Source organism: Euprymna scolopes, chromosome 14 (assembly GCF_053919585.1).
Source record: "Euprymna scolopes isolate OS-2025 chromosome 14, ASM5391958v1, whole genome shotgun sequence".
Taxonomy (NCBI): Eukaryota; Metazoa; Mollusca; class Cephalopoda; order Sepiida; family Sepiolidae; genus Euprymna; species Euprymna scolopes.
Window position 1 is genome coordinate 76,165,092 of NC_136495.1, and position 17,748 is coordinate 76,182,839.

Here is a 17,748-nt window from a genome sequence, read left to right on the forward strand (position 1 = left end):
ATTTCAAAGATTAACATAAAGAATCAATACGAATTCTTATCATTGAGAAAGTCAAGCTTATCTTAGCAGAGTATTTTCAGTTTTCTGTAGTATTATAAAAAGATTGAAAAGAAGGAAATAAAGACTCACCTTTACGGATACTTCCGGAAGATAATGAGGATTTCTGAGTCGTGTCGTGATGTAAAGGCGAAAATCATGAGAATATTCAATAACGTTGTCACCCAAACGTAGGTATTCAACGCCTTGTTGTTTGAAGGTCGCTTTCTGTAAGACCGGTTCCAGAAGAGGGTCAAGTTCTTCGCCCACATTTTCCAGAAGAAGTGGGGTGCCAAACTGGATGCAATTCTCCAATGTCCGCACATAATTAGAATCGGATAATTTAATCACAGCCAACTTATTTGAGCTTTCCATGTCTTTTATCCACTTGTTGGCTTGGCCTGCGGTCAAAGAAACATGGTGAAACTATTCAAATCAAATTATAGGAAACAAAACTCAAAGAAACTAAAAAATAAAAAATAAAAATTAAATAATTTCGATTCTGTAGATATTCCAACTACTATTTTCATCTTGAGTATTATTCTGACAATGTTTCCGCCGATGTAATCTCCGACCTTCTTTGGGTGTATGTGCTTGAATTCGCAAATGTTTCTGTCAAACTCGGAAATCTGTGTGGAATTTCGCATGGAATGCTTTATTTAATCGATAGAAGTAGCATGCTCATGTTCCGTCTCAAACATTTGCACGGAACTTCGAATAGAACCCCTTATTCAGTTAATCCACTGGGATAGCAACTCTCGTCTCGTCAGGCATGACTGAGTAAAAAATCTTAAGTAATTCACAATTGTATTCTTTGTATCGCACATATTGAAGATTGAACCAGAAAAATGTCACTAATAACTGAATATTACGTAGTGCTTTATCTGTTATAGCATAGATTTTTAGATTATTATTATTATTATTATTATTTATCATTTATTATCATTTATTATATTATCATTTATTATTATTATTATTATTTATTATTATCATTTATTTATAATAATAATAATAATCATTATTATTATTATTATTATAAATAATAATAAATAATAATAGTAAATAATAATATTAATAATAAATAATAATAATAAACGACAATAATAAATAATATAATAATAATCAATAATTGTAATAAATTATAATAATAAATAACAATAATAATAATAATAAATAATAATAAATAATAATAATAACAATAATAATAATAACTGATAATAAATAATAATAGTAAATAATATTAGTAAATAATAATATTACTACTAATAATAATTACAATAAATAATAATAATTATAATAAATAATGATAATAATAATAAATAATAATAACAATAAACAATAAATAACAATAATAGTAAATAATAATAATAATAATAATAATAATAATAATAATAATAATAATAGTTGATGTGATTTATGATGATAAATCATTTGTGCTACATGTTTCGAACTACCAAGTACTTTGTTTCAGAATTTTGAGATGACGATTGATAATTTGGATTTGAATTATTCGGACTACTCTTCTAATTTTGGTTGTTATTCGCGCAGCGTTTTAGTCAATGTAGCATTTCACCTTCAGGTGCGTCTTTTTAAACATGGGAATTTTCATGTCGAACTCGAGCGCATTTTTTATCACACCACAGTCCCATGTATTCACATGGTCTTCTGGAGGTTGATGGTTTAATTCTCAGTACAGACGATACTAAAAATATAATTACTTAAAACTTTTTACCCGGTCATGGCTGACAGAATGAGAAAAATCTACCTCCATAGATTACATAAAGGTTTCGGTTGGAAATTCTGTACAGATTCCTGACTTTGATATAAAGAGTCCCAGGTGCAACAAATATGCATCTGAAGATAGTCGGGAGTTACACTGGTCGAAACGGTTTGAGGATTACATCCAAGATGAGAACAGAATTCTAAATAATACAAATTATCAACCGCCTTGTTCAGCTGTTCACTTTTCAATCATTATAAAAAATTTGAACATTTGAAAAGATTCTAAACATATATTTTGTACAAAAGCTTTCAAAGAAATCAGATGATTGTCTTTTATTTGTTGCTGTTTTCAAATCGAAATCTGGACCTTTTAATCAGGTCGTTTCAAGTCTCGGGTTACTCAAAAGCCTAGTAACTAATCAAGGAACTTTGGTCGTTTGGAAACAGACAAGAATGAGAAACAGGAAGAAAAGAAAAAATGTGCACCAGGGATGAAAATATAAGTATCGCCGTCAGCACGGACGAAAATACAAAAGATAATTGCCAGTCGGAACAACTTTCATAAGAAATGAAAATAGTATCACCGGTAGCAGAGAACCTGAATTTACAATAGATATCAATATGCTCACAACATTCAAATGTGGTCAGTGATTGGTTAACAACACAACTCATTTGCATTTTCAGGGTGTTTATACGTAATTGCCTTAAAAAAGCTAGAATCTCACTTTTGTTTAGGGAGATTTGCTGACGACTACTACTACAACAATAATAATTTTACATAGTAAAATAATCACTTAACTTATATATTTACATGAAAATATAAGTTTAAATATGAAACGAAATATAAAGAAAAACATCTAAGTAAAATATATTTTAAATCACTTTAAAATATTTTTTAAACAATACGCATTTACATTTTTTTGTTAGCAGACAAATTTTCAGCCTTCATTTGTGTATTTGCATTTTATTAGTGGAAGGAATATAAACTTAATTGACAAAATGTTTTCGATTATATTAATAGTCATGAATCGTTTATTATTCGCTTTAAGTTTATGACCCTTAGCATATTAAGTTCATGCTTTTATGACCAGTAAACAGACATGAGATTTTGAAATCAAAGAAACGCTGCCGCCTAAATGTATATAGCGTAAAAGTGTGAAAAATCTCAAGTCCACTCATTCATTGAAGTTTTTTTGTTAGGTTTGTCACTGCTGATGAACTAAGCAAAAGTCATTTTTTTTCTTTTTCTTTTTTTTTTTTTTTTTTTTGCACAAGTAAAATATATTTACATCGATTTTTATGTTATTATGATGTATAGATTTCAGTTTTACTGGTAGCTTAATAACAATAGTCATCATTTTATCTTATCAACAATGTAAAATTAAGTTCAACATGTTTTTAAGGAATCGTTTTTTTGGAATCGGAATTGAAGCTACAATTTTTCCGATTCTGATACCGATTCTGATGCCGATTCTGATGCCGATTCTGATGCCCCTCAAAAGTTTCGATGTTTCCGATTCCTTAGCCTCTGAGCCACACCCATACGCATATATATAAATATATATACATGTATATATATGCGTGTGTGTGTATGTGTGTGCTTGTGTGTGTGTGCGTGTGCGTGTGTGTGTGTGTGTGTGTGTGTGTGTGTGTGTGTGTGTGTGTGTGTGTGTGTGTGTGTGTGTGTAAATTGACCTGCCATCCCTTTTATAAAATATAGAATTGCCCGATCCTCGAAGAAAAGATGCAAGCAAGCAAAAAAGCAAGCAAATTCCACAGAATTTTATAATTATATAGATAAATAAAAATGCGTCCTTCCATTCTGTCATCATAGCAAGTAAAACACATGCTTTTTAGACCCTTTTGGGCGAAACCATTTCAAATGGTAGGGGAACAAAGATAATAAATAGCAAAGGAAGAGCTCTAATCTGTAGTGGAATGGAGCTGTATATTGATGGTAACATTCGATGCTGCCAAGACTAAGTTTCTTTCCCTTAATGATTACAATTTTCAATCACTGATTACCATGGCTAATGAGAGTACTTCATTCACACTCTTCGACATGACATTCACATGCAACTAATTTGATATCTACACTCCCTGCTAAAAAACACATATAAAGGCAGGGTTCAACATAAGGTCAACTGGGCCTTTGTTCTGTAAGTGCCTGCCCATTGATTGATTAGGAAGGGAGCGGTGGAAACTATTGGCTAACTAAAGTTCAATAGAATATGCGTATATAAAAATGCGAGACTACAACAATTCGCATAAGCATGACGAATCCTAGTGTGGATGAAACGCGGAATATTCTGTGTAGCTTAATTGCCGTATATATTTTTCTAACTTATTACCTAGCTCTACCTATGTATTGAGAACTGTTGAAGTAAATACTTCGTTTACGCATAAAATTATACTTTCGTATGTTAATTTATGTGATTAAATGAAGTAGTAATACTAATATATGAATTTAGGAAAATTCGTCTCGGGAAAACTCGTCTCGGGAAAACTCGTCTCGGGAAAACTCGTCCCCTTTCGCTAGGTAGGAAAACTAGTCCCTTATTGAATAAATATCGATTGAAAACACATTTTATGATCGTTCTTGAAGGAGATATTGCTTTTTAAAATAGACTATAGCCCCCCCCCCCCATAATATTTAAAAAAAAATATTTTTATTTGTTTAATGTTTTTTTTTGTTTTTTTTTTTTTAAATAAAATCGATTGTCCGTTTTCTACCTAACTGGTTAAGTTCTTAGTGGTTTCACTTATTTTAAAGCGTTTATTATGTTCATACAAAGTTAATTACAATTTTTTTTGGTTCTTATTTTAACGATGTTTTTTGGAGTCATAAAAACAATAATAAAAAACAAAACAAAAAAATTAAAAACTGGGAGCGTTACTTTTTTGTTTTGGTTTTTAATTATGATAGTTTTTTGTTGTTATGTTTTTGTTTTCTCTCATACCAAATGCACTCATGCGTTATTTAAAATAATAATTCTATCAATTATCCACATTTATTGTCGTCCTGTCAAATTTTGCAAAAATTAACTAATAAATTAAAAGCGAAATATTTTTTTGGCGCGAGAGATGCCATGGGCTAACAATCTCTCGTTAACTCATTTTTAATTTTTTTAATTTTTACTTCAAAATTCTAAAATCAATCGTTCAGAGAAAAAGTAATCACTAAATAAATTTATTAATCAATTTTATTGAAAACTCCGCTATCGTTTATCAAGAATCTTTTTAATTTCATTTTTTGTTGGTTGTTTTTCGTAGGGAGATATAGTTTTAACCCCCCCCCCTCTCTAAATTATATTTTAAAAAATATTAAAATTTGGGTTTGTATTACTGTACACATAGATTCGAAAAAGTAGTTAAAAAACAAATATATAACAAATAAATGTTATCAAAGGCAAGATAAGTTGGGTTACCCGATAAGTTACTTTCTACCAAACTGGATATAATTCTCGTGTTTTTATTCAATTTAACATGTTTATTCAGCTCGAAAAACATGCAGTGTTTACCGATGTATTGGAAAATTCAAAATGGCGGCCGACTCTCTCTTAAACACGGTAAGTTCGGGAAAAGGTGTTATAAATAATAAACTAAACAAAATACTGTTAGAAATTCGCTCAATATATATTACCGTGACATAGGTTGACATATATTCGGTGTTTTTTTTTTAATAGTATTTTGTCTAGTTTATTATTTATAACACCTTTTCCCGAACTTACCGTGTTTAAGAGAGAGTCGGCCGCCATTTTGAATTGTCCAATACATCGGTAAACACTGTATGTTTTTCGAGCTGAATAAACATGTTACATTGAATGAAAACACAAAAAATATATCCAGTTTGGTAGGAAAGTAACTTATCTTGCCTTTGATAACATTTATTTGTTATATATTTGTTTTTTTGACAACTTTTTCGAATCTATGTGTACAGTAATACAAACCCTAAAATTTATTATTTTCTTTTTAAAACCAAATCTCCCTCAGTAATTTCTTTAATTTTCTATTTTTTAGCGATTATCAAGACTTTAGATGTGATATACCGGACATTATTTCTCGTTCTCACGTAACACTCAACATGTTTTTTTGTTTGTTTTCTGTGTTTTTTTTTTCTTTACCGAATAAACGATTCCAAATAAATTAAACAACACACAACATAATCGGCGAAGTAGAAAAATCGATTTCACCCTTTTATAACAACAGTAAATAAGTAAATTCTTTTTATATTAGTATAAAAAAATATGCGGTCTCGTTTTTGAACATAATAAACGCTTTAAAATAAGTGAAACCACTAAGAAGTTGGCCAGTTAGGTAGAAAACGGACACTTAGAAAATCGATTTTATTTAAAAAAAAAAAAAATTAAACCAGTAAAAATATATTTTTTTAAATATTATGGGAGGGGGGGGCTATAGTCTATTTAAAAAAAAACAATATCTCCTTCAAGAACGATCATAAAATGTGTTTTCAATCGATATTTATTCAATAAGGGACCAGTTTTCCTACCTAGCGAAAGGGGACGAGTTTTCCGGAGACGAGTTTTCCGGAGACGAGTTTTCCCGAGACGAGTTTTCCGGGCACCCTTATGAAAATAAATATATATATATATATATATATATATATATATATATATATATATATATATATATATATATATATATATATATATATATAAAACTGATCACATATAATGATAGAAGATGTATCGAGACAAAGGAATGGGTATGTTTGATCTGGCATAATGATGATTCATCAAAATTGTGGGGTCTGCGTACGCGCCTGGTCCACAAAGTATGGAAATAAAAAATTAAAAACTTAAAAAAAAAACCGTTTACACGTGTTTTTGATATAGATGTACATAATAATACTTTGATAAGTATGTTTTAACTTAAATAGGGATGGTATAATAAAATTGTGGGGTCTGCGTTCGCGCCTGGACTTCATAGAATGGAAATAGGCACAAACTTTAATAAAGACTTTTCATATCTATCTTTTTTTTCAGGAATTCTGTCGCACGTACATGAATGGGTGTTGCTTTTTTTTAGAATCTCACATTGTCAATCTCTGCAACAGAGAGATGAAACTTTCAGGCCATGAATGCATAAGTTCAGTCATCATAACAATGCAATTTGCAATTCCCTCTGATCCATTTGGACGAAAGAAAAAATAGGAGACTTTACTGTGTATGTGTGGATGTGTCGGGATGATTAATTCGAATTGGGAAGAAAAAAAAATGGAATTTTTTGAGGTATTGGAATCTGTATCGGAATCAGAAAGACTTGTGCCTATTTCCCGATCCCCAAAACAGTTCTTTTCATTGTTTTTATTTGTTTGATATATTTTTTACATAGGCATCACCACTTATCAATACCAAGAGGCCACTCAAGGATAAGGGTTAAAGAGTGTACAGTAGAAATTGGACAATATAATAACCGTTAGTAATGGAGATTCAGTAACTTATATGGAACGGCTCATCAAAAACTTGTTTACGTTAGACTTGAAGACAACCATATTGTAGTCAGCTGGAAAGCAGAAAAACGGGAGACAATTCCATAGGCGTGCAATTCTAAGAAAGAAGCTTTGCCCATGGAATCTACGCTTAGGTTTAGGCACAGAAAAAGAGTGGGGGAAACTAGTGACAGTGTTTTCTGCTAGACGGGTGTTTCTTGTTAAAGTTTGGCGAGGGGGAATGGAGCTCAGCCGAGCACTTGCCATGAAAATAACGATAAAGCAAAGACACACTCGCAACACCTCTTCTGTGAGAAAGAGGTTGCAGGGAAGAGAAAAGGACACCCCCCACAAGGCTACGAAGTCTATTTTGAACTCAAGGCAGGATAAGTCCTTTCTAGCAGCTCCTGCCCAGATGTGGCAACAGTACTCCATCCTTGGACTTATCTGGCTGCGTAAGTATACTTTGATAATTATGTTTCAGTTTGAAGAAATATGGTATAATAAAATTATGGGGTGTTCATTCGCGCCTGACCTCCATAGAATGGAAATATGTCACGAAGTTTAACAAGGTTTTTTAATATAGATCCACAGAATATTGTGATAAGTGTTTCAGTGTGAATAGGTATGGTATAATAAATTATGGGGTTTATCTATTTTATTTTTACTTTCATCATATTTTGCTTTGGTTTTGATACCCCCAAATTCATAGCTATCTCTTTACAACCCTTTCTTTTCATAACCTATCATACTTTTATAAATCAGAGTCCATTTTCTGTAGGCTGTTATTCAACCCAGTCAACGACGGGTACTTTTGCTAGTATATATATATATATATATATATATATATATATATATATATATATATATATATATATAGGTGTGTGTTTAGTATGAAAATATATTTATGGAATGTAAGCTACACAAAACGTTCAATAGCTACTACTACTACTACTACTACTACTACTACTACTAAGCTATGTAACGTAGCTGTTACACTTTAACCATGTCGTTACATTTCAACAACTGGGACCCACACGTTATCTGGTACCGTCGCAGGAACAAACAAACAAACAAGGAAGGAAGGTCACAAAAAATACTACTCAGCATTTTTCTAGGTGAATACAAAGGTCATTTATTCCAGTAATTTCCGACAATGCACTTCACTGTGTATCAAAATATCACTCACGCGCTGATGTCGAGACTGTCTTTCACACACTTGTCTTTTTCACCGCTTGCTTTTCTGGTTTTTTTGGGTTTTTTTGTTTTTTTTCAACCATGCGGCGCATTTTCTCTCTCGCCGCCCAAAGAGTCAAAACACGTTCGATCGCTTCCTTTGTTCGACCACGTGCTGTATTTTTTTATTTTCCTGTTTCTCTCCCACTTCTTCCCGTGGCGTCAGCACGTGCACGCTTGCTTAATTTGCAAGCTAATATTTTCGCTAATTAACTATCATATGCTGCTGCTGATGCTTTTCTCACATGCACCCATACCACGACCACCGAGATGTAGAAGGTCTGTTAACTGAAAAATGCCTGTTGGCAATGTAGGTAAAATTTGGCAAACTATCACTGTCGGACACTATATGGGGGCATTTTTAAAAAGAGATTTAAAACATGTTAAAAAGAAAATAAAAGAAACCCAATTCGATTAATAATGAAACTGAACTTTATTTAATATAAAATATAAATATTATGTAAAATTACGTAATTTTAAAGTAATATACAATCTATATAATGATAAAACCGAATTATGAATTTAGGGAACAAACAATTAAAGAAACATATAAAACATAAAACATTTCTTGGCTTTCGGGACAAGATCATAGTGTAGTATCTGTTTTGATGCTAAACTTCACCTTTTCTGTCCTTGATCGGTGGAGGAGAAATGTTTCATGACTGATATTATTTTTATTCCTATCCAGAGTGAACCTTATTGGGAAGCTGGATTTTCCCCCACAAGATTATATGTTGAAATATTTAAATAACTATTGCTTTTAATACAGAAATTATATTTAAAGTTTTAATTTTCTGTTCTTCTATGTCCATTTTTCCCCCATGTTTTTCATCAAAATGTGTATTTTCATCAGTTACATGGTTAGGAATCCTATACTACACTATAGTCTTCATCTTCATATCAGTGCAGAATACATGAATACGGAAATGAAGTCCACAAAACTATTAAAAGACAATCATACCATAATGTGAACATTGGTTAGAAACTATGAAAATGTAGTAAACAGCTACGATATTGTATTACAAACTAATATTAGAAACATACACAATATATGTCAGCCTATGTCACGGTAACATATATTGAGTGAGTTTCTAACAGTATTTTGTATAGTTTTTTAGTTTGAACTTATTTTCTCAAACTTAACGTATTCAACAACGAGCTCGCCGCCATTTGCCTTTTTCAAATATATCGATAAACACTATGATTTTCGAACCGAATAAACATTTTACATTAAATACAAACACTAAAAACTTATCCAGTTAGATAGAAAAGTAATTTATCTTGCCTTTGCTATTTGTTATATATTTATGCATATCTATGCATTTGTTATATATTTGTTTTGTTTTTTTTACAACTTTTTCGAATCTATGTGTATAGTATTTTCATTAAATTGTTAGGTGAAAGTGCAGAATAGTTAGAAAGCCCCCCTCCTTCCGTTAAAAATAGCTTTCTAAATAATATTTCAGCACGGTGCAAAAATATCTATTCATAAGATAAAACAAAAAAATATTTATCTTTATTTAATGTACTCTTTATTTTTAGTCCATATCAAAATTAATTAAAACTGATTACTTAATGAATTTTTAATTAATTTGTGTTATTCGTATATCTCGGGAGAGAATAGCAAATTTTCTATTTCATTTCCCGTTTCAGTCATGTAAATTATTTACAGTTAAAATTTTATAAAAAACAAAAACTTGAAGTTTTAAATATATTTCAAAGAAATAAACTACGCCCGGTGCTAAAATATTGGAAATTCATCGATTGTAAAAAAATAAAATTTTAATAATAAAAACTGTGTTTTAAATAATAAAAACTTTAAAATATTTGGAAATACTCAGTGAAATGTTTTATTTATTATTAAAAGAACGGACTGAAAAATATTATATAAAAATTGTCTGTTTTGCAGTAAACAAAAAAAAATTAAATAAAATGAAATATTCGACTTTCTCCAATAGAAATGAAAGTTCAAAAACGAGTTCACTTACTATATTTTATTAGATTAAAATCATCCCAATGTGCAATTATAATAATTATCCAAATGGAGAATTGTTCTTTCTCTTTAGAAGAACATACATGGACGTTCGGTAAAACAGACATATTTTTATGCTTGTTCGCGTGACCGCGTGGTTGAACATCGGAAACTTTCTATACCTACAAGTTGATCAGGAAATGACGTCAGCTGTAATGTTCACTGGCCTACGCTCTCGGTAGCCGTCCCCATACTCACTATGTTACAATAAAAGCGCACTGTTTCGTTACAACGGGTGCAGCGAATACGCGTTTGTTCGTTGAAAATTCATTTGATTGTTTACGAAAATGTATATTGGAAAGGAGCGTTGTCCTCGTCAGCGTTACATAAATATGCTTATAGATTACCTACGAAGAAGAAGAAGAAGAAGAAGAAGAAGAAGAAGAAGAAGAAGAAGAAGAAGAAGAAGATGATGATGATGATGATGATGATGATGATGATGATGATGATGATGAACTGAAATGAAGAAGGAGATGATGAAAAAGAAGGTGAAATAGAATATAAAGAAAGTGAAGAAGATAATGATGAGAAGGAAGATGAAGAAGATGAAGAAGAGGGAGATGAAACTAAGATGATGAAGACGAAAGAGAAGAAGAAGATTGTGATAAAGAAGATGATGATGAAGAAGATAATGAAGAAAAAGAAGATAAAAAGATAAAGATAAAATAAAGAAAAACGAAGATAATAAGAAAATGATGATGAAGATGAAGAATAAGATGATGAAGAAATGATAGATGATGATGAAAAAAAAAGACGATGAAGATGTAGAAGATGAAGGTAAAGAAGATGATGAAGAAGAAATAGACGAGAATGACGAAAAAGAAAAGGAAGAAGGAAGATGATGATGATGAAGAAGAAGATCATGATGAAGAAAAAAAAGAAGCAAAGAAAGAAGATGATGATTAAAAAGATGAAGATGATAATGAAGAAGATTAACATGAAAAAAAAGAAGAAAAGAAAGAAAATGATGATGAAAAAGAAGAAGATGTTACACAAGGTTTAACAAAAAAATAAAAGAAGACTGTAACATTTCTACTCACCTTGCGGATCAATCATAAGTGGCCATCGTCGCGATTTCGATATGATGATTGCATTATCAGTGCTGAAGTTATCGACGGGCAGACCAGCAATTTGCCAGGCTCTCACTTTGACTGGGTCGCCAAGACACGTGTTAAGAGAAAACACTGAGGAACACGGGATTCCTCTGTCAAGGCACAACTGAAGCCAGTCCTTGATTATTTCCTGTCGGGTTATAATAAAGATCAATATGTTAGGAAACACCGGGTGCCACCCATCCCTTCTACCTGCCTAGAAAATAAGAAATATATCAAACGACAAATTTGTATAGATTTTAGAAAGTTTAGTACAACATACCTGCCTATAATCAATGGTGAATGCCCCGAGATAAGCGACCACGCCAGACGATAGCAATACGTCACCTGTGATGTGCTCGTACAGTAGACCAAGATTTTTGGCAGCTTCTGTCCAACGATCTTTCTCACCTCCAAGACCACCAATCAACTTTTCAGCACGGTCGAGCTGCTTTGAGCAACAGTCAATGTTGTATTCGAGTTCTTTCTTCTTCTGTGTCATCTCTTCAAATTTATCGTTTAAGGCTCGGAGCTTATCAGCAACCTATTATTTATATCAAAAGACCTGATTGTATATATTAAAAACAAGACAAAAAAAACAAGCATTACAACAAAAAACAAAGAAGAAAAACAAGAAAGCATGTTAGTTTTTATAAACAATTGTAACAGAGCGCTAACGTGCATATGCAAATGTAGAGCCGTGTGTGAAAGAAACGACTATGAAAAGAGCATGTGCACAAATCGGCGATCACGTTCAGCACGTTTGAGAGCACGTTCGAAACGACGTTCGAGAGGTCAGAGGTCAGGGAGAAGGAGCATGGTCACGGTTTATTTGGGAAAGTACCCGGAAATAAACGTTAATTGATAGATTATCTACAAATAATAATAATAATAATAATAATAATAATAATAATAATAATAATAATCTGATTGGTGATGTAATTCTAAAAAAATAGTTTTTAACACATACCTCAAAATACAAACAGTAAATATATATATATATATATATATATATATATATATATATATATATATATATATATATATATATATATATATATTTTCGTCTCAATTGTATTCCAATGCGACGTCAATCTCCAACTATGGCCTAAATATCGTTGCCATCTAAGTTAAAATCTTTATTTAGTATTCTGAATTTTGCGATGACCTTGAGGTGTGCACATTTTCACACCCTGACAAAGGTAGAGGAACAGATGCAAACGTTTGAAAGAATCACAAACAGAGGATGCAACAGACAAGTAGAAACGATAGATATTTCAATCTTTAAATAAAATGATAATGATCATTATCATTATCATTATAACCATCATCAGAATAAGGGAAAAAAAGCTTTAAAGGATTTCATTTCATCCGGAATAAAAGACTGCATTCGACAAAATCTACAAAACTAGGTATCAACAGAATCATCCGAATCTTCTGCTCCATAAGAAGGGGATTTACATCTGCTCCCTACGTAAAAATGTAATCCAGTTACAAAGGACGTACTTCTTCCAGCTGCGCTCTTTTAGCGTCCAATTTGTTCATCTGGGTTGCCAATTCAGTTTCTGCGGCCAACAACTTCACTTTCTTAGGAGCGACGATTTTAGCCACTCTGTCGTATTGATCCATGGCTCTGATCCAACGACATAATCCTTCACAGGCTGTCGAGGCTTGTTTCACAACATTCGGATCAAAGTCTGGATTGGGAATGTATCTGTTCAAAATAAAAGACAAATCTAATAGATGAAACCAATTTTTTTTTTAAATTCAAACACAAAACTTTTTATTTATTTATTTTTTTAATTGTATTTTCACCCCAAACAGGGCAAATGGCCACTTTGATGTGGGGGGGGGGCTACTATCTGGGACATAATTTGTAAAGAAGTTGAGCGGCAAAATGTCTGTTTACATTACACTTGAACTTTGTGTATGTTAGTACAGTCAAGGAAACAGAAACCCGGAAGGGAGTTCCAAAATCTAGCAGTCTGAAGGAACAAACTATATTAGAGTAGAAGGCTTTCCGGCATCTAGGAATCTCTACTGTGTAGGGGTGGGATTTTGATTCTTGTGCAGATTTGTCGCGTGTATTTATATCGAAGGGGTGCAAGGGCTTGAAGTTCGTTGGAGCACCTTCTCTTAAAATACTTGTAAAACAGCAAAAGTATGCAACATTTCGTCGATGGGACAGCAGTTGAAGTCTAGCTGACAGTGGCATTGATTTTCTACAACTCTGTAATCTATGATTAAAACATTTTCTTATCATTGTTGTCTTTTTTGTTCAATCGAATTAAACAAAGTTCAAATGCTAAATGGCCTCATTTATGATTACATTGCATGGCAATAAAATTAAAAAATATTAACTTGGAGCATTTCTGAAAATACTTGTAAAAATTACTCATCCTTTTACAAACAAATACACTAAAGTAGTGCAATAACACGAAAAGAAACATTAATTATCTGAAGATTTATTGAATTAAATAAAAATTAGGAAATTTATTTCTAATAAAACAAAAAGAAACATTAATTATCTGAACATTTATTGAATTAAGATAAAATTAAGAAATTTATTTCTAATAACACAAAATGAGACATTAATTACCTGAACATTTATTGAATTAAAATAATGTTAAGAAACTTTTAATAAAACTTTCTTTACACATTTTATGTTTTCTGTCTCGTTTTACTTCCTGACATGGCTCAATCTCAAGAAATTTTCTTGATAACGTGGCGTGGTTCATTGCCTTAATGAGCTCATTTTGTACAATGATAGCGTCTTTGAGTATTGACAAGAACCACACGGACATTTAATATGAATTGGGCACAGAAGTTATCTTGTAACGAAGAATTTTTTGTTTTATTTTACTTTAGTCAAAGTTCTCAACAATCAAGGGACACATACATATTCGAATATTCTATTTAAATTCTTCTTTACTTCTCAAACATTGTAAAGAATTGAAAAACATTAATTTTCCTCTTCCTTAATAGACCATTTCAATATGTTATAGTATATCCTTCTTGTGGTCTCTTGGTTTTACAAGATTCCAGGACAAGAATTTTTCTAGTCTGATGGCATATTCAGTTTAATGTTGTTATCGTAAGCAACATTACTTAGAGAAGCCAGTGCAGGATAGCCATACCGAGGGGATTTTGATTTATTTTCACGTCAAATACTATGTTATTTTGAATCTTGGCTCTGGATTTACTTGAAGGGTGAGGTATGCACATGCTAGGTTTTCCTGACAAACCCTGTACAGAAAGACCTTAGACACTCGACGATCGTGTCTAGTAGGCATTCAAATTCTCTCTAGTAGGCATTCAAGTTCTTTCCAGTAAGTATTCAAGTTATCTCCTGTCATTCAAGTTCTCTCCAGAAGGCATTCAAGTTTTTTTTTCTCCAGGAGGTATTCAAGTTTTCTCTTGTAGGTATAAAAATTATCACCAGTAGGCATCTCAAGTCTATCCATTAAGCATTCAAATGCTATCCTATAGTAATTCAAGTTATCTCTTGTAGGCATTCAAATTCTCTCTGGTAGGCACTAAAGTCAACTTCTGTAGGCATTCAAGTTCTCTCTCTCTCTCTCTCTCTCTCTCTCTCTCTCTCTCTCTCTCTCTCTCTCTCTCTCTCTCTCTTTATATATATATATATATATATATATATATATATATATATATATATATATATAACTACTTCATTTATTCACATAAATTTAATATACGAAAGTATAGATTTATGCGTGAACCCGATACTATGACCACAAAAGCACATTCAAAAATAAAAAACACCGTATAAAAACAACACTAGCGAATAAATACTGGGAACTCAAAGAAAGCGGACATTCGCAGGTAGTCGAATGGAAAATAATGAGACAAGCTACCACATGCAGACATGTAAATTATGCCTCCATGAAAAATTTTCTATCCTGTACTCTAAAGAACCTCAAAATCTATTAAACTGTAGGCGGGAAATAGCAAACAACTGTGTTCACAAAATAAAACTTACTCTAGGATAGCGATACAAAATAGCTTTAAAACTAACAATAAATATAGAAAACAAACAAATAAATAAATTAAATAAACATGAATATACATAAACGATCACACACATATATGTATATATATATATATATATATATATATATATATATATATAAGTATATATATGTGCATGTATGTGTGTACACATAGGTATATTTATATGTATAAAAAAAAGAAAAAAAAAGGAGAACGTCTACCTAAAACGACTAACCTAGTTTTAAAACAGATCCTTTGTTTGATAAAATGCATGCCGATTGGCTGATAGGAAGGGGCGCGGTGGATACTAGAAAGCTGATTGGCCAACTAGAAATCCTCAACATATATAAAAACAAGAAGCAACCACAGAATTTGCGCATAAGCCTGACGAATCCTATAGGATGAAATGCAGAATATTCAGTGTAGCTTAATCGCCATATATATTTTATAAATTACTATATATATATATATATATATATATATATATATATATATATATATATATATATATATATCGTATTAATATATAGACAACTTTTGTAGCAACCAAAAATAAAGTTACTTAAAAATTGAGAATTCAATGAATCCAAAGATGAAAGACGATAGTTTGCTTGTAAAAAGAAATTGAATACACATGTTCATATCAGCTGTCAGCTTGTACGTTTATGTGTGTATAAATGTTATTGGCATTTAGATGTGTGTAGTGTGTGTATATTAGCATGACTGTTTTTTTTTCATTGAGATAGTGTATGTATGAACTTAAGTGCGAGCGAGTTCAGTTAGTTGTATACATGATGATATTGTGTGTTAGCAGTTCGTGTGTGTCTCTTGTTATATCTGTTGGAGGCCTTTAGTCAGAAATGTTGTTAGCTTTCAAGGACATACCACCAACGTGCGTTGTCTGGAAAAGAGAGAGAAAGTGCTGTGTTTTGATTTTTACACTGCGTGAGATTTGGAAGTGAATACTTCTTGCATTGTGATTAGTTAAAAAAAAAACTGTTGATTTGATGTTTGTTCAATCAAGACTGAATACATAAAAAATAACATTCACTGCCACTGCTGCTTCTAATAAAAGAGAAACTTTTGCAAAAATCAAAGAATAAAAAGTAATACTGTGGGAATATTAAATTCCTTTACTTACGTCTTTCGAATTTTTGCCATGATTGGAGGGGGAATATTATCTTTATTGTAAGTTTTGAGTCTTTCCAAGAATCTCAGATCTCCAAGAAGTTTTTGGGATGGAACCCAATAATCATCAATCATCTTGCCACTTCCATCCGGTTTCCTTTCGGACTTTATGCTCAGCATCACACATACAGACTCCATCACTAATTTGACAACAGGTGGAGGGTTCTGAGACAAACAACAAGAAAATGAAAAGACAATCTGGTCAGAGAAAATGGACAAAATAAACTGTATATACTCAATATTTAGCCAATTTTTTTTTATAACGAATGCAATGAGTTGAGCAAAATATTTTTTTAAAAACTGAAGTGAGCCATCGTGATATAAATTAAATTAAATTAAACGTCTTCGATTTTTTTCATTGATAGGAATTAAACAAAAACGATATAAGAATGGAAATAAACGAAATCAAAAGAATTAACCTAAAATTTTTCAATAAAATTAAAAAATAAATAAAATAAAAAATGAAGCTAAATTTTTTGATAAAAATAAAAAATAAAATTAAAAATAAAACTAAAGGTTTTAAATGAGAGTAGAAATCAATAAAATGAAAAATGAGCCTACAAATTTTAAATCAAATAAAAATAGATAAATGAAATAAAAATGAAACCAAAAATTTTTATAATAATAATTTTTTATTTAAAAAATGAAACTAAAATTTTTAAATAAATAAAATAAAAATAAAACTAATAGCTTTAAATGAAAGTAGAAATAAATAAATAAAAACTAACCTAAAATTAAAAAAAAATGAGTAAAATGAATAAATGAAATGAAAAGTGAAACTAAAACTTTAACATAAAATTAGAAAATAAAATAAAAGGAAAAATAAACCTAAAATTTTAAATCAAAAAATAAAAAATAAAATACATAAATGAAACGAAAATTAAACTAAAAATTTTAGATAAAATACAAAAAAATTAAATAAAATGAAAAATGAAACTAAAATTTTAAATAAAAATAAAATAAAAATAAAATGAATAATA

At 30.9% G+C, this 17,748-nt stretch overlaps 1 protein-coding gene across 1 annotated transcript in view; it reads right to left on the minus strand.

Annotated features, from left to right (window-relative positions):
* LOC145293101 (dynein axonemal heavy chain 3-like) overlaps positions 1–17,748 on the minus strand; it is a 404,365-nt gene that overhangs the window by 123,869 nt on the left and 262,748 nt on the right. The window contains exons 51-55 of the mRNA XM_080139477.1: positions 16,722–16,933; positions 13,076–13,283; positions 11,853–12,113; positions 11,519–11,720; positions 130–437 (exon numbers count right to left, since the gene is read on the minus strand). Coding sequence (XP_079995603.1) covers positions 130–437; positions 11,519–11,720; positions 11,853–12,113; positions 13,076–13,283; positions 16,722–16,933 — 1,191 coding nt within the window. The remainder of the gene's footprint in view (positions 1–129; positions 438–11,518; positions 11,721–11,852; positions 12,114–13,075; positions 13,284–16,721; positions 16,934–17,748) is intronic.